At 42.0% G+C, this 25,490-nt stretch overlaps 1 protein-coding gene across 1 annotated transcript in view; it reads right to left on the reverse strand.

The window, feature by feature from the left end:
- The window catches only part of LOC108875215 (membrane-associated guanylate kinase, WW and PDZ domain-containing protein 2), a 72,598-nt gene that overhangs the window by 20,613 nt on the left and 26,495 nt on the right, over window positions 1–25,490 (reverse strand). Inside the window, 7 exon segments of the mRNA XM_051073444.1 lie at window positions 1,079–1,261; window positions 1,902–2,023; window positions 2,982–3,039; window positions 10,598–10,677; window positions 11,283–11,511; window positions 13,148–13,372; window positions 17,179–17,298. Of these exon segments, the coding sequence (XP_050929401.1) occupies window positions 1,079–1,261; window positions 1,902–2,023; window positions 2,982–3,039; window positions 10,598–10,677; window positions 11,283–11,511; window positions 13,148–13,372; window positions 17,179–17,298 (1,017 nt within the window).

A 25,490-nucleotide genomic window follows, 5' to 3' on the forward strand; every position in this document is an offset into this window, starting at 1 on the left:
CACAAATATAGGGCACCCCAAATACACCACCGAGGGCCAATGACGTCCCCTTTTAAGATGAATTGATATTTCTGGGGGTACTGAAACCTCTATCACAAAGTTTTTCATTTCTAAAATGTGCTTCAACCATTCTTGAAGTAACCATTTGTTCACATTATCGATACCATTTATTTAGTGTAAAGCTTAGGGGAATTTCAACAACTGTGCTCGAGTTGTATTTGTGAAAAATTCAATAAAATAAAATGTGGACCATGAGGTGGAAAAAAGAGGCCCAAAGTTGTTGGTTTTTTTTTAACAGAGAAAGCATCATGACTACAGAATATCACCCAATGATTTATTACGGCTAACTTTGTAAGTCACTATCACCACATGATCTACATTTGTTGAAGCTGAGGCAGCACAAACAATTATAAATTACAACTGACAACAGGTTGCAATACCTGTCAAAACACCCTTGACAATATATTTGAGATTAAGCCTTCGTATCTTCTTAACCCACTTACTATGGAACACTACTAACTTTGTCTTTTTCCAGAGAATTTGGAGAGTTTTTAAATTGAATTTGACAAATCACTAAATCACTGAAGACAATATATCAAAGATACAAACATAGACAGTGTGTATATGTGATTTTGTGGGTGACTCCTGCCAGCTAAAACTATAAAAATTAACTAAAGCACAGATGCTGCTAAAAATTTTCTTAGTTGGCAGAGGCACAAGCCTAACTTTTGATGCCAAAATTACACAGCAGCACCAAATTTATTGGATACTGACACTCTACCGCGCTCTCCTGGCCTTTTAGGTGCAAGAAATATTGACAGAAATTATCCAACAGGCAGGTAAAAACCTGCTTGAATTAAATTGAAACTCTGCCAGCAAAAGGTCTTCGCACTTGATCTGCTTTGGCAGGAAATTAAGGTCCATAATGTTGAGGTGTCAGAATAATGAGGCTGTGCTTAAGCATTTCTATAAACACAGTATTACAGTATCAGCGGCGACAACAGTGACAGCTTGTAGTTTGTTAAAACCTCAATTTAATTTTCAAACAGTTGTCAAATTTTTGCACAAACATAATTACCTGTGTCCATCTTTCCATCCTGAGCGGCCGGTCCATCTGGTATTACACTTTTCACTTGCAGGAATTCATCTGGCTCGTCGCCTCCTATGATCGTGAAGCCAAATCCCATGTTGCTCTTTTGCAGGGCTGTAGACAGGAAGGTGCCCTTCAGCTGGGTCGGGTCCCTCGTAAACAATGGCTTCTCTGCAGGGAGAGAATATTTTGAAGCATGATATTTTCAGATCCTTGATATCTGGAGAACTTGTGGTTCATTAAATTATTTTTGCATTAAATTATTTTTTCGCTGCTGCATGAACCTATTGCACATTTTTGTCTGAATGTCACGTCATTCAGACAAAAATGTCACATCAACAACACCAATAAGTACACATTCTCCTTAATCCCAGATAAGCTGACTCATTGTAGGAATGCAGTTTTCACTCAGATGAAGCAGTGCGTGATGTAACTGGTCTAGTACGTCCTTGTACGCGCGCCTGGATTAGCCCACTGGGAGCCTCAGGGCGAGTATGTTCTCTGTCCCCCGCACTGCCAACGATCTCCATTCGACCCTGTACGTTGTGACACTGTGCATCTGCCCCATCAAATACTTATGAAACTGCCCATTCTGTGAGATGGGTTGGGAAAACAATGAAAAATGCACAATGTTCAACATAAAAACATAAAAAAGAAACCCAATCAATCAACACATGAGTTTTCAAGGGTTATGAAAACCAAGGCCATGTGCTGTCCATTCTGCAGTCCTGGCATTTTCATATTTGTGCAACTGAGCGAGTCTGTCAGCATGTTTTGAAGTCCTGCACATACTGTAGTACTCCATGTGTACCTCTGTATATAGTGGGCAGTGGCAGTGCAGACAGTCCCTGGCTCTGCATCTGCCGCTGCTGCTCCAGGCGTCTCTTGGCTTCCAGGACCGGGTTCTCAAACTGAGTCCTTCGATTGATGTGACTGGAAAAAACAGTGCATCGTTAAAACAATGGAAAAAGGATAATTAAGAGCTTTTTCTCAAACCAAAAATAGCAGTACCACAATGCACATCTGCTCGCAAATGCTCATTCAGAACAGAACAGTTCCTTTCAGTATACTAAATCATTGATGCATTTAAAGGTCACTTGTGAGTTTGATTGACACTACTATGAGTCATATGTTTGTTTGGTTTGTTGTACCTGTTTGGGTGGGAAAAAATTACATCAGTACACTGAGTCTAATGTACTCATTTTGTTTCCAGCATACAGGCACCAGAGCTGAGGGCTAAAGTTAAAAAAACTGAAGACACCTGTACAGAGCCTTTAAGCTCCACTGATCGATTTCTTATGTTGACTCTGAATCAAATGACTCAGTCTAAGAGAAAAGGGTTGTTAGTCTTTCTAATCCCACTGAAAATCAACAGTCAGACTCACCAAATCAATGATTTACTAACATCTAGTGAGCTTAAGACCCAGGCATTTTTTCTCAGGAGGTGGGCTAACAAACCAAGATAAAATACAAGTAAACATTGAACTAGCATTTGACACATGTTTCTACTGGATGTAAGAGAGTGCTACAAAAATAGGGTTAAATATTATTCTTAAAGTAGCAGCTACAGCCAAATGTTGTAAAAGAGGGCTTAGCAGTTCTAAATATAGTTCATTTTGGTTTGACTTGAAAGAACCTAATAAACAGCACCTACAAAGCAACGTATTGAATAATTTGACCAGGTGAATAGATTTTATCAGCAACAGTCTCAGGATAGTCCTTGCAGATGAGCATTTCACAGTCAAAGTTTAGTCAAATGAGCAGAAAAATATAAAAAAGAAATGAGAGTTTAGTCATTTATAATTCATAAAGAGACGTTGTAAACCATGGAAATGCATTTCCTGTTTTACTACAGAGCAGCTGAGTTAACAAAGTCAACAGGGAGACTTACTCTACATAGTAGCTGCCGTAGATGGGGTCATCTATCTTCTCCCAGCCATAGGGCAGCTCTGAGAGGAAGGGGAAAATAAGAGGAGGGGAATGAAGTCAGTTTATGCTGAGAGCAGAAGAGGGGAAGTAGACACTAAATTGAACCACTGAGGGGAGACAACATGAATCTCAGGGCTCACAGCTAGACGCTCCCAAAGTGCTCCTTTAATAGACAGACAACACTTCGATCTGCAGCGGTGGCTTCTTCACGGAGACACGAATCACAACAGAGACGTCTGTGCAAAGCTGGGCAGGAGGAAAAGAACATTTAAATCGTCTGACACGTCAAGTCCTGCCCCTCTCTTTCTTTCATTCTCTTTCACCCACCCACTCATTTACGCCTTGGATGGCTTCCATGGCTGTTGTGTCAATTGTCTCCTCCTCTCCCTCCTCTGGTTCTCTATTCTCTCCTTACTTCATCCATCCCCTTGCTGATTTATTTCTCCTCTCTCATTCGTAAAGAAGAACTGGGTCAAGGCTCTGCTAAAATTCCCATACTCAATGCCCTGTTCTTGATTCACTTCTCGTAACTTCTCACCGACACGCACAAACACTCGTACATGCCACATACAGTGCACTATAATGAGCTCCCTCTGCAGGCGTATGCAAAATTCAGGATGTTTTGGTTTTTGACTTTAGCACTCAGCCTTCACTAAGGCATGAGGAACACAACAAGAAGATAAGATAAGGCTTAGGTAACATACAAATATATATATATATATATTTGTATATATATATATATATTTTTTTTTTTATTTTTATATATTTTTTTTTTATATATATATATATATATATTTGTATATATATATATATATACACACACACACCCACACCCACAGTAACAGTAACAGTCCATCTGCCCAAGCTGTTCCCTTCCCACTCAGACATATACTAGAAATACAGCAGCTCTGATTAGCATTCATCAGTGAACGTTATTGAAAGGTTGATCTTCCTCCCTCATATTAATTCATCCTCATGTCTTGTCTAATAAGAGTACGAGTCTTATTCATGACTATGTCTGTAGGTGGGCATTTTCCACAGGGAAATAAAGCAAACCTGATGGAAGCAGCAGAATACTAGTGTCATACAGATTGAAAAAGATGACAAATACACTAACAGTGAGTCATCAGGGACTTGGAATGACCCTGAGCTTATTACTAAAACACAAATACACACACACATACACACACCTTGGTGGCAGAGGAGCTGTGTGTGAATTAAAAAAAGTGAGACATAGTGGGGATAGAGTGTGTAAGGGTGTGCTGGGTGTTGGATTCGTATGGAAAGGTGTGTGGTGCTGACAGGTAGGGGGTGAGGAGTTTAGTTGTGATGCTTCAGCTCAGTACCTCATTAGCTTGCACCAAGCAGTAACAATCACACAACCGCAAAACCCACCAAAATGTGTTTGTAGCACTGTGTATTAAACACTGTCAAGTGTTTGCATCAAACACAGAGCCTGATTTGTGGTCTTGTTTTCTTATTGTTTGATGAGATTGTTCATTATTTAAATCAGACTTTATTTCACTGACTAACTCTGGGACATGTTAGCTATTAATGTCAATGTAGCTATGGAATAAATGTACCTATAATTAGTAGGAAAATATTTTTACAGACTCGTAAAATAAAGCATCATAAAAAAAATTATATTTCCCCAAGCAAGGTATTGTGATGGCAAAAGTAGAACATCCAAAATACTACCTGACTCTCCCAAGTCTTTCAAGATTTACAGTCATACACACACACACCCTGCTCTATTATTTTTACAGTTATTTGGTCTGTGTGACGCTGATACTGTGGCATCATCCCCTCATGCTGTAACTTAGTTATGAACAGATTTGTGATCTTGATATCAACAATCCATGTGTGAATGTGTTTATCTGAGTGTATGTATATGTGTGTGTGTGTGTGTGTGTGTGTGTGTGTGTGTGTGTGTGTGTGTTTGTGTGTGTGTGTGTGTCCTGGCTGCTGAGCATGCTGACTGTGCAGCCCAAGGTGAAAGGGGTGGATGCTGCAATTATCTTTTCTCTGCTTTACCATTTGCTCAAACCGCCTGCTCTGCACTGTCTGCACTGAAATGACCCCTCTCATCTCCAAGATGGAAAAGTCAGATGGATTCACACTTCAACCCACCTTAAATTCCCTCCCACCCCATCCATGAGCCACCTTAAATGTCGGCCTAACTCATCCACTAGTCACTTGCCCTCCCCCTAAAGTGAGAGGGAGACAGTTTCCATGGAAACCACCAGTCGAAGTCTTTTTTTTCTCTCGCCTGAGCTGAGGGCTCTGTCTTGTCTCTATTTCCTGCCGCTGAAATACAGAGAGAGAGGGAGTATTTGTGTGTGTGTTTTTAGGCATTCAGATGAGTCTATATTTGCAGTGTGTGTGTGTGTGTGTTAGATGGCTGAACTGTGTTTGCATGTCTGAATGTGTTTGACACCAAATCAAACACCACCAAATCATCATGTGCCTGTATATAGAACAAGCACCGAGGGGTTGCTTGTGTGTTCGGATGCTGGTTTATCGGCATCTGTATTGGTGTCTCTCTTGACATAAAGTCTAATTGTGAGTCCTCTGCATTAGATGACTCATCTTCCCTCTCATACAAAGTCTCTATGACCAACAGGCAGCCAGGAACAGATACAATGAACTCATCTGACTCAGAAAAATAAATAATAAATTAAAAAATACAAACCATGAGCTCAAAAAACAACCTCCAAAAAATACAACAGAACAAATAACTATGTAGGGATAAAATTCATTATTATTTCCATTCAATTCCTCTGTAAATTATTTTGACAGACATATTCAAATTACCAGTTTCATCTGACCAAGAGTCCAAACACCAAATACATTCAGTTTCATGTCATAAAGAAGAATTCTTAGCATTTTAGCTTAAAGTGGCTCTGTAAGACTGTACTACATGCCATCATGCTCACAATAACAATGCTAACATAGCAGGTATTATATTCATCATGTTCACAATCTTACTTTGGTGTGTTAGTATGCTAACAGTCACTAATTAGCATAAAAAGTACAGCTGAGGATGATGGGAACTTCAGCATTAACCAAAATTTTGACCTGATAATGACACATGATCAAAGATGATCACCACTGTGCAACTAGAACAGCTGAAAATGACCCAAGATATTGATAGATTGAAAATAGATGAAAATAGTTCTTATTGACTAATTAATTTATCAAGTAATTGATTGTTAATGCTGTGTTCATGTGTTTACACGGCCATATTAATCTATCAATTTAAAGTCTAGATGTGGAGAGCACAGATATGAAATAAAAAAGAGCTATCGGACTGAAACAAAAGAGACAACGAGAGAACGAGAAAGTAAGAGTAAAATACTGAAAAAAATACAGACAGAGCAATGGTCCTAGTCCAGACATGACTGAGTGTAATAACAGTGATGTAACTCAGAGGTAACATTTTAGCATGACTCCATCACTGTCTGACAGTGCTTCAACTCTCCTCAAATGCAAACCTCGCTCCATCTCCATTTATCTCTTTCTTGCTCTTTTCAAGAAGAAGTTCTAGCAGGGAATCGCTCTTCTCAACATCACCGCTTCTTCTAACTCCATCATCACTCATATTTCTTGTTTTCACCATCTCTGTCTGGTCTCTTTTCCTCCTTCATTCCCTCTCAGTTGGCTACAAAAGGGGTTTCGACACAGTGACATTGGCCTCAGTGAGGATCCCTGCCAACAAATGAGCATCAGCAGCATATTTTCATCAACGGCATGGAGATTACTTAGAAATCAGGGTTGGGATTGAGTAGGTATCAAAGGCAGAACTGAAACCAACGCATGGCGTGATTTGAAGCTTGTCGCGCTCTGTTCCTGCCTCCTCAGAGCGAGAGAGAAGATATGGGCTTCTGTTACGTAACAAAAGACTTGCCTGACAAAAAGACTGCCAGCAAGCCAGATCTGTGGTGACAAGCCTTTGAACTCTGGGAGTCAGTCTCAGCATATAGATACAACACAATGCACACAAAAGTTGCACATTTGCGCAAACACACATCAACACAAACAAGCATCTCCTCATATTCACCCAAAATGCGGCAAGGGAGCAAAGTGAGCCCAAGAGGCTGAGCGAGGGGGCAAAGGGAATAGTGAATGAGGATATGAAATGCTAAAGGAAAATGGAGCAAAAAGACCAGACATGCATGAGATGGCAGCAATGGAAAGGGAATAACAAGAGGGAAGATGCAAAAACAGCATTCAGGAGAGTGTGTCTGAGTGTTTGTCAGTTTCCTGCCCAAGGCTGTGAGACTCTGGGAAATCCTTCAGGCAGATGGACAGTTAAAAACAACACCACCTCTTCTTGCTGTTCCCTCCCAACATTTATTGTTTTATTCTCTCTCCCTGCAGATTCTGACATCCTTGCTTCCTATCTATATTTCATCATTCAAAAACTACAAGTCCATTACAGTGAGCAAAAAATGAAAAATTGGCTTCAAATTGTCACTTGGTGCGCTGCAAACACAGAAAATGTAAACATCAGTAAACAGGCAGCATAGCACAGAACTAGGAGCTACAAGGTGATCATTAAGGGAAAACAATAACATGATGAGTAAAGTAAGGAGCAGCACGCTGGATTAAACTACTGTATATCCATCTGTCATCCATGTGGCCGCAGAGCTGTTGCTATACTGGAAAAGAGAACATTTCCTGGCAACTAAATCGATTTTCTGGGAGGTATCAATTCAAAGGTGCTGAGAAAGGATGTGATGTATCATCCAAGACCTTCATAAACGTTCTGCTAAGCCTTTGATTCAAAATCCTCAGCCAGCGATCGCTCAAGCATTAACTTTTAACCACTGCTTCCCCAAAGATAGAAACAGGCAGAAAACAAGAGAAAGCCCAAATCAACTTTTGCACAGTTGATAAACTGCAGACAACTGAAAAGAAAGACAGACAGACAGACAGACAGAGGAGGAGATGCAGGGCAGTAAATAGATATTTTTGTAACTTTCATAAACATGGCTGGTTTATGTGCTTCCTATTGCTCTGGGAGAAAAGATCTGCATTAGTCAGACAAAATGCAAAAACAGTGTGTGATCACATATTATATGTTTTAAGGGCCAATCACACAGTTCAGCTGTTGTCACTGACTAATAATCCCCAGGCTTATTACATTTGACATTTAGTACAGATTTGTTTTCCCCAGAGGATGATCCCCTGACTTTTCCATTAGCACCGCTGCTAGTTTGACATTTTTGGCTTTAGGGTGAAATGAATCGCCATGAAATGTAATACTGACATTCATGTTCCCTTCAGGATGAACTGTAACAACTTTTTCATCTACCGCCATCATCAAGTCAAGTTTTGGTTTATGACTAAATATCTGCAAAAATAATATTCCCATCAGCCTCAGCTGTACTTTGTGTTTAGTGCTTGTGAAAATGTTAGCATGCATACTGTCAGGCTAAACTGTGATGGTAAGCATGGTAAAAATGATATCTGCTTATCATATGCATGTTAGCATTGTCACTGTGAGCATGTTAGCATGCTAATGGTACAGTTTAGAGCCTCACGGAGGTGCTAGCATGACTGCAGCTCTTAGTCTTGTCTGTAGAAACTGTAACAAAATTAAACAAAGTTGTGATACAGTGCTGAAGCAGATACTCATTTTGTATGGATAGTAAACGCAAACCAAACGGAGCCAGAAGCAACAGCAAGTTGTTACACAAAATAAGTGATCACAGAGCGCTGCAGCTGACAGAAACTTGGCCTCTAAACATAGCTGGCATTGGTGAAAACTGATCTTTGCTCTGCCAAGACGAAACTGAAGTACGTCGGCCATGTTTGTGAAAAGGGCTTGTGAATTGACAACAGCGTTGTGTGTGTATGCGTGTGTGTGTGTAGAGTGAGAACCAGTTTGTGCAGAGCTGAGCGGTCTTGTTAGAATTCCTGTCACAGTCCGGCCCTTTACTGGGCAGAGGAAGAGAGAGAGGGAGTGAGAGAGAGGAGGAAAATTGAAGAGAGGGAGATTGAAAGGGGAGAGTGACAGAGACGTGAGGTGAAGGAGTGCACAGGGGAGAGTAGAGGAGGGAGAAAATTGAGGAGATGGAGAACAGAGGAGAGGTAGAGAAGGTATTGATTCAGATCTCGCTCTGGTGAATCACATCACAACCTAATTCTCTGACCGAAGGCTGTGACAGCAGCAGGGAAGTAAGATCACTTCATTGTTATAATCTGATCACATCAAACTAACACAGGAGCTCTCTCTTATTTACATGTCTGACATCACCACTGGACTTTGGTTGTGTTAAATTGTTGTTCTTCATGTTTTAGTCTGAAATTTCATTTTTGGTCAGTTTAGATTTTCTCCTTCTTTCACACACCTTTGCTTCCTTGTTTCAAACTGCTTAAAAAAACTGAAAAGACAAGGGTAGTGACACAAAAAGACCAGAACAAACAATGAATTGATTCCATTAATGACCACTGTTTGTGTAGCCAAAGTATGATATATTCACTCACTGCCCCGTGCCATAGACCATTTTGACAACAAAAAACTCAGAAGCACATAAATGAGTCACTCAATCTCACATCTCACATCCAGCTGCTGTAAATATTCACAAGAGCAATCAATTCAGACCCTGTTACGAAGCCCAGATGATAAATCTGAAGGACCATGAAGTAATGGAAAGGTTAAAAAAAAAAAACACACACACAGGACACTGAGGAAAATCACCCTTTGGTTCACTCCTGTTTGAGTAGTGTTTGCAAAAAACTACTGACCAGCTGTTTTAGGAAATTATTTAACTTTTATTTAAAAAATGAAACTGTATATTTGTGACTCGTTTTGCTAAGAATTACTTCTTTAGTAGGAGCAGCTGAACTCTACAGACAGACAGGGTAGGAAGGTCAGAAAGTACTGAGAAATAGACTAATGCTGTTGTCTTTTTACAGGATTTGTTGACAATTAGACAAATATCTGATACCAGCCTTATCTTTAAAAACAACAAACACTGTTTTATTCTGGAGTGACATGGTCTGGAGCAGTTAGTTACAGCTTTTTAATGAGGTGCAACAACTAACATTTTGACATAAAGCATGTCCTAGTCTGAATAAGAAGTGGCAGTGTCTCCTCTTATTTGCACAGCTTATATTTCTAATTTAAATTAATCACTGCACTTTGGTCATGAAGCATAAAAAAGAATATTGAATGAACCTGATTGCATCCGTCTCTGCACATGTAGCAAGACCATTCAGTGCTAATGAACGCTTCCCAATGACAAACCTAGAAAGGCAATATTTATCTGTCAAAGTTATTCTTTCTATATTTCATAATCCTTCTTTTTGTGTAAGTGCTCCTCCCAAAACCTGTGGAGAACAGTGAGACCAGCGGCAGACAAACAAACACCTCAAATGACGAGTATTTTTGTGCTCTTTTTCTCGAGGAGGGAAAACACACCGGAACTGTGAGTGAGGAACAGACCACAGGTACACAAAAAGCAGGAAGTGCAAAGACGACACACTCCCATGAATGCCGAAAGATGAGCTAAACTCAGATGAACACATTCCAAAGAGGCAAAAATAGGTAAACAGGTAGTTCAGACTCACCATCTTCCCTGCATTCCTCTGGCGGCTTCGCTTTCTTTGCGAGCCGAGGATCCAACCATGATGTAGTTTTGGTGTTGTGACTGCAGAAGAAGAAAGAGATGTATGTAGGTGAAGGCAACAAGGAGAGGAAAGGGGTTAAACAGAGGTTATACAGAGACTGACAGTGAGGATAAGAGAAAGAGATGAGTGCAAAGTAACACTAATGACCTGAATGTAAGAGTGTCTGTGTGTGTGTGTGTGTGTGCAGGGGCAAAGATAAACAAGGGGATTTCTAAGGTAAACTATATGGCCATTAATCCACTAATTAGCCCTCAGCCACTAATTAGTAAGGGTGAGAGGAGAGGGCAAAAGTTTGCAGGGGTGTGCATGTCTGTCTGTGTGTGTGTGTGTGTGTGTGTGTGTCTGATTAGCAGCAAGAAGTTACTCAATTATTCAACACAGAGGCCAACACTATAAAGTTTAAACAATCAGCCATACATAAAGCATGATTTTAAAGAGGGTGCACTTTGTATGGTGCATTAAATTTGATTAGTTTTTCAGCATTTTTATTATTTTCAGATGTGTCTTTCATCATGTCATAAATAAAGACTTAGAAACAGCTACAGACATAAAGGAACATGCTGCTGTTTTGGGCGAGTAAAATCCTAATACAGGTATATCAGAAACCAGCATTATTTCCTCTTACTCTATGAAGTAGACCTCCCCCTTCTCAGTATAGGCCATCTCCCAGTTGTCAGGCAGAGGACCAAGCTCTTCCTCATCTACGTCTGGGACTTTAGCGGGGGATTTAGAGGGAGATTTTGGGGCCTCCTCTCCTTCAGTTGGGGGCTCAGTGGAGGCTGGGGCCTGGCTGGACACTTCAACAGCAACCTCCCCAGAGGCATCTGTGCTCTTGTCCTCATGTTCACTGGACTCTGTAGAGAGAGCGTGAACACACACACACCACACACACACACCACACACACCACACACAGAGAGTTATTCTCACATTCGCTCTGTACACACATGCAGACCTGGATGCACTCGACACACGCCATGCATGATGAGTCAGAGCCAAGCCACTGCAGAGCTATGAACCCCCAGGAGAGAGAGAGAGAGAGAGAGAGAGAGAGAGAGAGAGAGAGAGAGAGAGAGAGAGAGAGAGAGAGAGAGAGAGAGAGAGAGAGAGAGAGAGATGGGGTCTGAGGACAATGAACATGAGGAAAAAACATGGAGATGTCAGAAATGGAGAAGCAGGGAAAGACAGTGACTTTAGGGGTCAGAGGCTGAGTCAGAATCACAAGGAAAGGTTTTTCTGAGTAAAGAAAGAAGCTGGTGGCATCAAAGTTAACGGATGATGAGCACATGACAGGAGAGTGAATATCAAAAAAGGTCAATGTTTGCCTTTAACATCATAATTCTTACAGGAAAAGTAAGATAGAAGAAAGTCACGATACTTATTGGATTTTAAGGTTCATAGCTTTATCCAGATTTATTAAAGAGTGTTGCCAAATTGTGCTGAACTTCTTTCCAGGTTTAGTAAGGAAGCGGCTCTATTCAGAGACTGTTTAAAATCAGATCCAAGCAAATTACAGTTGTTCGAGATAAGTCTCTTTTCCTGTGACCATCCAAAATGTTCCATTCTTAATCTTAAATCTTTCACATGGTATCAGTATCAAATTACAGACATATAGTTTTGTTGTGATGAAGCATGTGACAAAGAAAAAAAATACTCCGATACATTCAAAAGAAGAACAGAGAAAGCAAATATAGCACTGCACATGACAGTAGGAGGATAAGGAGGAAAATATGACATGCTACAACAACACTGACTAGAAAGAGAGATTGGTGGGGGGGGCAGAAGGAACAGGACCACAGAGACAACAAAGAAGCGAGAGAGCTCAGAAGGAAGAGGATGGTAGAGGAGAGGAAGAGAGAGGGGAGAGTTGGGGTATTAATAGAAACAAGGACAAAGGCCAGTGGCAGGAGAGCAAAGACAGCAGGAGAGACAGAGAAATGAAAGGACGGAGAGACGGCAGCTGAAGCCAAAATGAGACTCTGGACAGTGATAACGGTGGAGACGTTAAGGTGCCCTTGTGCATTCTCTTACATAAGGTTATTGAGAACCTTTGCAGTTCACACTCATACAAGCAGAGTCTGTTAATGTCTGTAATGACTGGTCAGGGTACAGTTTGTTGGCAGATTTGTAACCGTCTGTGCTGGCTCAACTATATAAACTGCAGATATGAAACTGGATAAAGGAGAAAATAGACTCTTGATTTATCCTGAAGGGACAATAAACAGAAAAGGTGACAATTGCTATGACAACTGGCCTGTATTCCTAGTTCTACTCAATCAGACCAGTGAGACAGCAATAAACAGCCCCGGGGACAGTCCAGGCCTTCAAACTAGATTTTCTTCTCACCTAAATATGACGTTATAAAATGTTGTCACGGTCACGGCACTTGTGAAGCAGAGTTTGAATCTAATTTCAGACAGAAATAGGTGGAAAATGTGGAATAAAAAACATCCAAACAGGAAATTGGAAAATTCTCTCTCATCCTGCAGTACCTGGTGTGATGGCCACCCCATTGCCGTTGACGACCGGACTCTCCTCTTCCTCCTCCTCGGGTGGCTCCAGGCTGGCGCGCTGCTCCATGTTGCTGACTGACTGGTTCCTCTTCCTCTTGCCCTGGGCGCTGGGCCGGGCTCCAGGCAGCAGGGCCTCACTCACATTCAGAGGAGGGGCTGCAGGGGAGGGCTCCGCTGGAGGTTTCGGTGTGCCGTAAAAGTTATCTGAGGGCAGAGAGGCACAGCGGCGCTTGTGTTAGTGGCCACGTAAATGACTATCTCAGGTGATGTAACATACCGTCTGTCAAGCAGAGTGAAGGTCCACCGCTCATGGGCAACTGGGGATTTGAACAGATGATTGCCTTTTAAAATGTGAGACTTAGCTGTCTAGGTAGAGTGCAGCAGAGTAACTTAAACAGTTTTTGACTGGGAACTAATCATTTCTAATAAATGACTGACTGATGTTTCAGAAAAAACTAGTGGTAGCAGCTGCTAATAGCTGAGGACCTCTGACAGACCTGTTTGCCTGAAAACCTGATGACCTAAATGGACATAATCCAGATTTTCATTTCTTATTGTGTGCAGTTCTTATTTTAACATCTAGCAGATGCCAATGCTGCAAATCACAAAATACAAACATATCCTATTTCCATACTGAAACCTCCTTCATTTCCAAGTCCCACGCTCAAAACACAGACACAGAAATAAGAGTGTCAACGACAAAATGGCTTTCTTATACAGAAAGAGAAAAAGACAAAACAAACAAACAGTGCAACGTTGAAGTAAAAAAAAAAAAAAAAAGGTAAATGCCATCGACGTGTTTCAGTCTCATCCTTTTCCGTATGACATATTTTTCTTCCCTATCATATACCCCACATGACATTCGTTTATAAGCAACAACCTTTCCTGACTCTGTCACCCAATCCTGAAAAGGAGGCACTCCGGTGTGTCCTCCACTTAATTTACTGTTCAATCACTATTGCTGTCTGGGCCCATTGCTTCAGTGACTGCAGAAAACAGATAACACCTCACAGTCTTCTAAAATGTAACAGAGACTCTTCATCCAGCATTGTCTTATTTTGCAGCGTAGCCTCGGCTCCCCTTCATACATTCCCATCAGACTACAGAATCTATAGTTTATAACCTTGTTCTAGACTTTCTAGTCTGTCTCAGTTAAGGTTTTTAAGTGCATGTGAACATGTGAACAATACGTGCTCCTGACATTCACACAGCTTGTGTTGTTGAGCATTGTTACTTTCTATAACCTTGATAGAAAATCTCTGTAAAAGATCGAACCAAATTAACCACCTTTCGTTGAATTAGAGGATGTTTCATTGAGGTACAATAAAATAGCCCCACTCTCTCTGGTAGTTTTTGGGCTGAAAACAACATTTGCATTGCTGCTATGTTAAATTAGCTGACTCACTAGTTTACTGGCTCTCAAAGGCCAAACCAGCTGTCTGTTTATCCTAATTAAGATGACTCTTCCTAAAATACAACTGTTGCTTTGAGCAGACATGGAACAGCATGTTTGGAAAAGATTATTACAGGGTTGGTGGGAGAGAGGAATAACATATTAGTAAGAGGTGGGATTTTAATAATAGCCAATTTCTTCCTCAGCGGCAGACACTGCCCTTAATGGCTTTCTTTCAGGAGAAGCTTTTTCTCCTCCTGAGGAAAAAAAAACCCTTGGTGCAGCATCCTAAAGTACTAAAATGCAGGATTCCAAATATAAATACACACTCTAAATATGTCCCCAAGGGCAAACTATGTCCCTTCTTAAGATAAATTAATATTTTGGAAGTTAAGAAAACCCAGTCACTGTGCTTTCTCTGCCTAATGATGCACACAAACCTATTTTAGAACATAATGATAGCCATGCAGTCAGGCTACAGTGTTTTAAAACAATACATGTCTCCATTATTATTTGTGTGTTATCTGTAGTTTTCTTTTATCAAAGTGTTTAAAGGTTTCCTTCCGTCACATTTGGGTACATTTACAGTACAAGTGCACAACACAGCCATTATAATACACATGATCTGTGTGAACCTCAGCTGTGTAATTCCTCCCATGTTGGTGCAAGCAGGCACAAACACACAACAATCAAAAAAGAGCACAAAAATAGCTTGGGGTGTCTGTCATTTCACACCCGCTGTGAGGGTACAGCTGGTGAGGAAAATTAAGAAAAGTGGAAGTTAAATACAGTATCATGAAGAGAAAAGGACAGTGCATGAAGGTCGTTTGAGTATCTTACTGGAGATGGAAACATCCTCAAAATATCATAAGCACACCACTCTCTCTTTTGACGTTGATTGACATTGAAGCGTCTGTGATTTCATGGCTTTCTATAATTTCTGATTTTCAGTGCTGTGCTTTATATCTATATTTGACTAGGCACATTTCTTTCCTTGTGTTATTTGCTCTTCACCCACAATAAGACTCTACTTTTATTTGAAATTTAAATAAGATCCTCACTGTCAGGAAAATATATTTTGTGATTAAATATTGAGTGTGAGTGAGAGGCAGAGATGTCATATTTTATAATCCCTCAAAGTGGAGAGGAGTGGGGGGTTTCACAGAGAGTAAACAGAGAGAGGACAGGGGCAATGGGAGGAGAACAACAGCTGAGCAAAGAAGAGGGAAGGAGGCAGTAATAAAGGACAATAGGAGGATCAGCAGCACATAGACCACCGACATCAGTTTACTTTCATCCCAGCAGGAGGCGGATAGATATTAGGAAAAGCTCTATGTCAGCCACCACTTCTTCAATAAGCACACTTACCCTGCTGCCCACCAAACAGAATTATCACATTGTTACAAAAACATAAATGTGCACACACTGGCACGTGTAAACAAAGACACAAGTATGAAAGTGCATAGGCAGCAAGCACCCACCTGTGAAAGCTTAAGGACAACCTAAAGAGATGCTTTTCAGACCACAGAGCGTGCTGAGATAAGTTTAGGCCAGGGCTCCTCCTTATGCACCACAGTGGTTTTAAAAACGCAATGTTCCCCTGGTTTCGCCCGAAGGCATCTTGGCTTTATGCACTGTTCAATATCCACCTTCAGCTGTGACTCATCACATACGTAAGCTCTTATCTACACACCACATACACACACACACACTGCAATTACCTTCAAGAGTTTCCTGATGATACTTCATGTCTGACTTTGGCCTCCGTCACCGCCTTCTGAATCTTTACATCTTTTCGCATTCTTACCTCCTGACTCTCGTTCCTTCTTCCCCAGTCTCTCTTATTTTAATGTGCATTACAAAATGAGTTGCTGCACCTCCAGTGCAGCCACCCAGAAAGAGACAGCTTCCCCCACTGGGCATAAGTAAGCTCTGTGTTAAGGGAAACATACACTGTAAACACGCAGAGACACACAATTATGACATTAGCACGCAAAAGAGGAACACACACAGATGTGTGCATGTGCCGTTGCCCCTCACACACACACACACACACACACACACACACACACACACACACACACACACACACTCACACACACACAACCATTCACACACATAATTCGTGTGCGTGTGTTCAGCCACACAAGCTCACAAAAATTGCTACTGGGCAAATGAACCAGCAAATCCCCCATCTGTAGATGTATCCCTGACACTGTAGCAAAGCAGATGCACAGACTTGACATGACTTGGAAATGGCATTCATCCAGCTCACACACACACACATACACACACATATACACACACACATACACACACACACACAGTGAAGTAGTCAACCAGCCATTCAACTACCAGCAGAGGAAGCTGTAATACATGACTTGCTGCAGAAGACTCATTTTGTTTACTTAAGCTGTGTGTAAGAGCATCACCTGATACACTTGATCCATCAAGCAAAGATATCTACACTGTAGCACAAGACGGCGGATTCAATATAAAAATAGTAAAATAGCTCTGCTGAAACATATGTTCCCATTTCTTCTCCCCAAGCACCTGTACTTGTCTTGCAGATGCAGAATGTTTCCTGCACAGTGGCCACCGCACTCCCAGAGCTCACCTTCATAGGTTCCACTCTCTAGCAAGGCTCCACTTTGCTCCAGTTCCATAAAACGTTCCACGCTCACAAAGTTGTAGTCCACCCCCGGCACCTCCCCCTCCTTAGGCTGCCTGGTGGTACCTGCAGATAGAGAAAGAGAGAGAGAGAGAAGAGAGGAAGAGAGGAGAGGAAGGGAGAGGTCATCAGAGCCAAATAGGGCACTTGAGAAGAAAAGGCAGGAAGGCAGAGAAAGAGCCTGGAAAAAAGGGCTGGACAGAAAAAGACGGCAGATTTGAGGCTACAAAGTGTATGAGAGGAAGTGGGAGGGGAAAGGAAATGGAACAGAAGAGGCTGAGTGAAGAGTCATCACTTGTGATAGCCAAATCCATTCACACAATTGTGTGTGAGTGACAGTGAGAGACAGAGAGAGACAGCTAGAGAAGGGAAAGCATGCTCAAACAGTGAACCAACATCATTCAGTCCATACAAGCCAATCCGGTGCTGTTTTAGTAATGAGTGAATCAATATGCCACTTTTACCAAGCATAACTCAAACCTCCTTACACAGCACACAATACTGTGCCGATTGGATTATTGTTGAAACAGCAGGATTGCAGAGGCACCACATTACCATGCAGCAATTAAGGCCTTCCTACATCAACGCTCCAGAGATCTCCATCAGTGCTGCGGCGCCGAGGCTCGGCTCTGTGATTGCAGCGATGGGAGTTTCGAGTTTAATGAGGTGCTGTGTTTGTGTCTCTGCCAAGTGGACTTTCAGCCCAGGCTCAGTCAGGTCTGCCGGTGTTGATTCCTGCTCTCCATTGATCATGCCTGAAAACAGTCATTGGCCCGGCATGGAGAGGGAGACCACTATCAGAGCTTTTCCCATAACTCGAGCTCGAGCATGGTAAAAGCTGAGTCGGATTGATCTGGCCGTGCTGTTGCCAGGGTGTCAGATCTGGTCGAAGTATAAGATTTGTGCTCCAGTGGTCCAAGTGTACACGTCTGGAAAGGCGATGAGGCTTTTGACGAGGTTGTATGAAGCAAAAGGAACAGTACATGTGCTTGGGTATGAATGGAGGATTTAAAACACTCACTAGTATCATAATTGGAGTGTGAGCTGTTGGAGATTAAAACAGCAGGTGGTGGATGTGCTGTAGACAGGCATACTGCACTCAGACACACACGGACCGTATACACACAAATGCCTGTACATGTGCAAACACTGAGTGAGTGGGGGGTTAGTCATCTAGTGGAGTGGAGGAACCTCTAACTCTCCCCAGAGTGTGATATCGTAATCATTAGATCTCTATTGATCGTCTGTCACCACTTTGTTCCTGTAGTGCATCTCCTGAACCTTCTCTACTGTATTTACTTCACCAGTGGGAGCAGAGATGGCAGCTTAGCAACACATAATGAGCAAGGAGGTAATACCAGACCATCAGGCATCTATAGTCTGTCTACAAGGCTATCCAACACTGCCATACTGTGTGCAGAGGGGTGTTTGTTTGTACTTGTCTCTATCTGTGTGTCTACATGTGTGTACTCTACTGTGTGTTTGTCTTTGTGACTCTAAATGGTGGTAAAGTGCCCACTGTGCCAACAGTAATCCCATCTCCAAACTGATCACAGCTCTGTAGGAAACCACAACACTGCAGGTATAAGTGAGCGTGTGTGTTTGTTCGCATCGTTTGATGTACCCTGACTCTGATCACATTGCTTATATAGAACTCTACACTGCTTAAATGGCCTAAACATTTCATACTATACTAACACTCCTGTCTAATCCCCAAAATAATTTCATATCTTAATGCCTCTCATGACCTGCTGTGTGATATTCCCAACACTCCTGATGTTGTTTTGTTCATGAATAGAAGTTTAAGGCTTTTTCTAATAAAATGACCAATTACCAATGTCCCTGGTTTCAAATGTCAATGAGATAGTATTTAAATGCAGATCGGTGAGAGTGATATAGATTCACAAACTGAAAAGTGAGCTGAACAGCTGGCACCTTTTGTTCCATCTCAACAGTAACAAGTCGCTCGGCTGTTTGGTGCAGGCATTATTATTAACAGTGTATGAAACCTCTGCAAATATTTTGTTTCTGTATATTTGCAATGTCACCGATTAAGTATTTTTTAATATGTGGCCATGTAACCCTGAGTGCATGTCCATTAATCCTTTGTATTTAGAAAGGCCAAACTAGGTCTACTGCTACACTTGTAGCTTGCCTATTTCGTCTAGCCCCTGTATAATTTAGTGAAAAACAACTGTGCTGCAGTAGATAGTAATGAGAAGTATTGATTTGACTACGTGGTAATTTTTGAGGATGCAGTTTAGGTGCTTATGTATTGGATTGCATTATATCATAAGGTAAAATAAATATCTTCCCCTCCACCATGAGCTGACTCATCAGTCCTCTGACTCAGTGCAAAGATTTAACATAACATAAGCTCAACAAAGACACTGACGGGGTATTTTATCAGACTGTATTTATATTATCAGGTGATCATTTTGACCATCGCTTCATCTACATGCAGCCCTCAGCGTTCCAAGATACTGTCCATCCTCTGATATCTACTAAAACAAATGCCTATGTAAAGACGTTTCACAGGCGACTACAATGAGACCCACTCCGTGAACTACACTGCATGTTAAACTAAAAAAATTAATCTTGAAGAGGACCATCCATTGCGGGTGCTACTCTGAATACCGCAGCAGCTCAGTCAGCCAGGCGGGGCCGGTCGCCTTCCACTGGGTACAGCTATTGATCTGTAAGATCAGAATGAAATTATTCTGCTGCCCACACCAGAGTAGGCAGAGCCTGCTGGAATACTGATGACCTGCCGATGGCCTTCTCCCACTGCTTCCCTCACTGGACACACCAATCGAGAGGAGAGAGAGAGGGAGCGTCTTGTTGGATCTGAGCTGGGAAAATCGATCAACTATCTGGCCTTGAGATAGGCAGATAGGCCGACTGTTCCTCTTTTCTTCCTTCCTTTTCACACATTTCTACTCAGAGCGGTTTAGCACATTACCTTTTTTTCTCCCTCACTCTCTGCTCTTCCTCCCCCCTTCCCCTTAGCAACACCCACTAAATAACTGTGAAGTAGACCTTTTTATTAAAAACGAACACTGTCCCCTGCAAAATCCATACTCTGTTCCTCATGCCTCTGTTGCTGCCTTTCTCTGTCTTCATCTATATTTAACCATATCAACGTCCTCTTTCTTATCCTCAAAAAGTAGAGGTAGAGGCCAAAACTGATGAAAATTCAATCTATAATTGATGGAGTCCTGTGGAAGAGGGCTGAAATGTCTTCAGTTCATTTCAGGGGGGGGTTCTTTTTTTGTACATAGCTACACAGACTCCTAAGCAGAGCTTTAATACATGAGCTGAACAAAGCAGGACAAGCTGCACAGGTGCTCAAATTAAAAAATAGCAGCAGACTGTACTGAGAGGAGGCAGCGACGCCAAAAGCGCTGCTGCTGTTGACTATTGATTGGATGTCGTGCTCTCGCTAATAAAGGAGAGAGTCGGCAGCGAGCCAAAAATGGTCTTTGCATTGCAATCAGCCAGTGTAGCCAAACCTCTCAGAGGTGACGCTGCGAGTAGGAGTATGAGCGCCATATGAGATTTATGGCTTAAATGACTTAAATCTATAATAGCACAGAAAAGCTTCAGAGCTGCCACTTTAGGGGGTGAAGACATTCTCTGCCTCAAACCATGACGACTGAGCACAACAGAATATTTTCACATTAGTGGGAGTGTGTGAGAGAGAGAAAGAGGGAGAGATTACGCAGAAACATGACAAGGAAAGTCCATTTGGTGCTAAGGCTAAAATAGCTGATATACTGAAATAACTCAGCTGGGTGTCAGACGATAAGAGGACAAAGACCTTTGCTAAATAATAGAATGGCAAAAGAGTGGCAAGCAGAGAAAACCAGCAAAAGACAGTGACAGAGAGGGAGAAAAAGAATGATTGGTTAACCTCCCTGTGCATCCTCCACGGCAGCCCGCGAGTTTGATACTGTGCACGTGTACACATACACATGTTTGTATAATTAGACAGGAAGTCACCAAGAGGGAGAAGCAGAGCGGGGGAGACTCGGAGCTAAAAATAGACCATCGATGAACTGATTATCATAATAAAGGGAGGGGGGTGGTGTTCAATTGATAGTGTCTCAGTTTGAGTATGTGTGGGAATGCAGAGATGAGGGTGGATCAAGTGTGTTTTTTATATTAATAGCTAATAGTTAAAGCTATAGACAAAGAGCTTTGGATATCATTAGGTCCTCCAGAGTTTTGAGATTCATTGTTGAAAAAAAAAATATTCCCACGGTATTTGTAGTTGTAATACATGGAACAATTGCACAGTAATTGGATTGAGCAGCAAACCCAGATGAGAAAAACTGGATACACATGGTCCCACCTGAGCCTCCAGCTCTGTGCCTCAATGTGCACACATACGCATTGTGTTTGTCTCACAAACCCCTCTTGGTTTCACCGTATCATCCATCAGAGCCATCAGGTTGCTTTGGGAGATGGAGTGAATTTGTTACAGAGACCGAGGTGACACCAAATCCAATGGTAACTAAAAATATTCTCCAAAAGGTGAATCCCAGGTGGATTATTGTGAAAGAGCTTGAAAAAGAGGATTTAAACACGCAGGTACAGATGTGTCAGATAGCTACGTTTATTCTTTCAGGGAAAAGTGTACAAAATGATGCAGTGAAAAAAATTCTATTCAATCTAATTGTGCAGCAAGAAAAAAACTTTTGATGCTACCCATGTGGGAATATAAGGGGAACATTGGATTTCAAGATACAAACCAGCAACCATACATGAAAAAACAGAAAAAATACCATGACACTGTCCTCAAAACCCTGAACTTCTTTACCCAGAATTCTTTTCAACACTGAGCAAGCAGAGCACCACAGCAGCATGAGAGCAGAGAGGAATGTGAAGACTGTCTGTGTTTGTTTCTTGCACCACACACACATACACACACTGCTGCTTTCCTATTCATTTATTGTCTTAGTATCACACTTATCTATCTATTGTCTAGTCTTCTCAAATTGACCTCCTCCATTATTCCTTCTCTTTCTCATTCCTCTCGTATCTAATTTACCTCATCGCTCTTCCATCCATTTGTTCCTCTGTTGGTACTCTCTGTCCCCATTACTCTCTCCCTGTCTTTTTTAATCCGCTCCCTCTTCCCCTCGTTATCCTCCTCTTTTCTTTTGTCTCTCCTTCAAGCTCCGTCTCACACTTTGGTCTCTCACGTCTCATTCGCTCTCACTGTTCACCCCTCCTCCCCCTCCTCCTCTTCCTTCTCCCCGGTTGGCAGATGTGAAGTGTGACAGCAGGTCTATAGGAGAGGTATGATCGAGCACGCACACACACACACACAGGCATCCTTATTTACACTACAAAGCCCCGGCTACAGATGCAGCGACGCAACATGGCAACACACTGACAGGAGCGTCTGCTACCACGACAACACGTCAGTGCCTGGCAACACAGCCTTGCCATGGTAACAAGCCGCAACATCTACATTAGCTTTACAGAAATAATATTTATGTCAGATACGACACTCTGCTGTTCTGCATACACAGCCGTTTCACTTGTTACAGTCTCAGAGGTCTTGAGCTCAGGCCCTTTTGCTCTGCTGAGCCGTAGGTCTGTGCTTCTCGCTGCCTCACACTTCATCAATCAATTACTGTCACAGCTTGGCCACTGAGAGCTCACACCTGGTTACTGGGGAGTAATTCAGCTGGTGTTTAAGCGGACAGGTTTGACTCCAGCAGCAGCTGCATGCTGGGAGGATTGGGGGGACTTGGATGCCACCTCTCCAGTGTAAATCCCTCTAGGACCTGGAGGATTCTCTGCTCCCACAGATTCAGTCTAGTTGCAGTCAGCGGTGAGACAGTGTGTGGGACGGATGTGTGATTGGGTTGTTCGCTCACTTACAGATACACTGAGCTTCAGAGTTAAAGGCAGATTGTTGTAAGACAAGGTGGAACAGTGATACAGTGGTTAGCACTGTTGCCTCACAGCAAGGAGGTCTGGTCCATCTGCAACTCTAAATTGCCTGTAGGAGTGAGTGGTTGTTTGTCTTTATGTGTCAGCCCTGTGATTGCTGTCGACCTGTCCAGGGTGTAACACGCTTCTCGCCCAGTGTCAGCTGGGATTGGCTTCAGTCCCCCTCACAGCCCCTAAAAATAAGCGAGCACAGCTAATGGATGGATGGATGGGTGTTGTAAGACATGATGTCCTCCGGTATACACACAGTGAGAGAATTTCTGAGCTGAAATGAAGGTCTGCTACAGTCAACATGTGGTTTATACGAAGCCTGAATGTACTTCTTAAAAAGCCTGGATAATATGTCAGTGTCCATTAATTGATCATATCAGTCACTCATGTCTGAAAGGTAAATACAAGGACAGCCAACAGTTAATCAGCTTATGCTTAGCATAAACACTTGAGACAGGGGGAAACAGCTAGCCTGACTCTGTCCAAAGGAAACAAAGTCAGAGCCTAAATTTTGTTTTTTGATTTTTTACATTAAACTTACATAACAAGATATAATGTGTTAATCAGTGAGCTCTAGGGGTGGTGGTAAGTTCATATTTGCAGTATTTATGCTAAAATAAGTGGCTCCTGGATTCAGCTTCATATTTACCACACAGACACAAGAGCAGAACCAACCTCTTCTAACTCCTGACAAGAAAATAAATAAGGGTATTTCCCAAAATGTTAAAACTGTCAAACTGTTTCTTCAACTGCACATTTCAACAAATGGCTCAGGAATACTTGATCAGTACAGAGTGAATTGTGTGTCTGTTGCACCGAGCACTGAAAACTGTCAACTGGTCTTTACTCATTCTTTAATCAGGTGTTTGACTGATTTGTTGATTGACAAAAAAAACAATCAACAACAGTTTTGACAATTGTTTATAATCATTCCAGTCATTTATCAGACAATAATGTTGAACATGTGCTGATTCCAGTTTTTCAAATGCTGTTTTCACAGGATGGATCATACAAAACACGCAATTTAAGACTGGGACATTATGATGGGCATTTTTAACCATTTTCTTTCATTCACTGACTAAACTCTCTTGGACAAATGTTACACTTTCAGTCCTGCTTTGTTCAGATGTACTTTACTTACTTACTTACCTTACTACCTTACACCTAGATGCATTGAGTCATCAAGTTTTTTTTTGGGGGGGGGGGGCTGGCAGCCCTGGTATCAGCACTGAAACTAATTATTATGGGGCAATGGCAGCAGAAGTATCGAAACTATCTGACACAACCTCCTTGAATCTCAGTATTCCTGTTGAAATAACCCAAAATTGACTGAGTTCAGCATGGCATATTTGGTATGTTTGGACATTTAAATGAAAAATAAAAGAGTTCTGTGTATTTGAGCTTGCCATCACAACCTGATTTTGTCTGTCCATGGCTGCAGCAAGGTGATGAAATGAATGAGACAAAATATGAGTAAAAACTGAGATAAGCGATTTAGGAGGGAAGTCAACTAAAAGACCTCAACAGAAATGAAACCCGATAAGCACAAAGTTAATTCTGGTTCAGAAGGCATCTGCATCTTGTCTGGAGTTTCTCCCATAAAGTATGTCTGTCAGGTCCACTAGCGGCTGCAAAGACATCTGTGTTGCTCAGTGATCAGCGTCTAGTGGAGCTGGTGCCTGGGTGACATTGAGAAATTACCCCTGTACTGAGGTGTTTCCTGTGGTGATGGAAATCAACACTGATAGGCTGAAAAGCACCTTTATTAGTCTGCAGAGCTGACTGACACAGGACGACAGAGTCGGTCATGATTATGCACGCACACACACTGAGCTGGTGTGTGGTGTGTGGTGTGTGGTGTGCGGTGTGCAGTGTGCATGCGGCTGCATGTGTGTGTGTGTGTTTGTTTGGAGAGGTAATGACCGCCCGGATTAAACAGTCGAGCTCTCTGAGGTGTCGGCGCTCACTGACCATCACAGGATGAACTGCTCGCTGAGCACCAGGCTCATCACTGCACATTACTCTGATCTTAGAAGTAGCACAGGCAGAGACGTGAGGAAGTGAGGAAGGTGAGAAGGGGGAGACAGTGGAGAGGTACAACTAGAGACAGGAACACAAATATAGACGACAGCTTCAGAGGAACCTCATTCTGTGATTAGTTGCTGAGTGAGAGGATCATACTAAGGAGAGGAAAAAGAGATGACACCTGTCCAGAGCTTAACACGAAAGCACTTTGCAAACATAACCAATTCATTAATCATGTTCAATATTTGCTATTTTCATTTCATAAAATTCATATC

The sequence above is a fragment of the Lates calcarifer genome, linkage group LG10 (assembly GCF_001640805.2).
Source record: "Lates calcarifer isolate ASB-BC8 linkage group LG10, TLL_Latcal_v3, whole genome shotgun sequence".
Classification (NCBI taxonomy): Eukaryota; Metazoa; Chordata; class Actinopteri; family Centropomidae; genus Lates; species Lates calcarifer.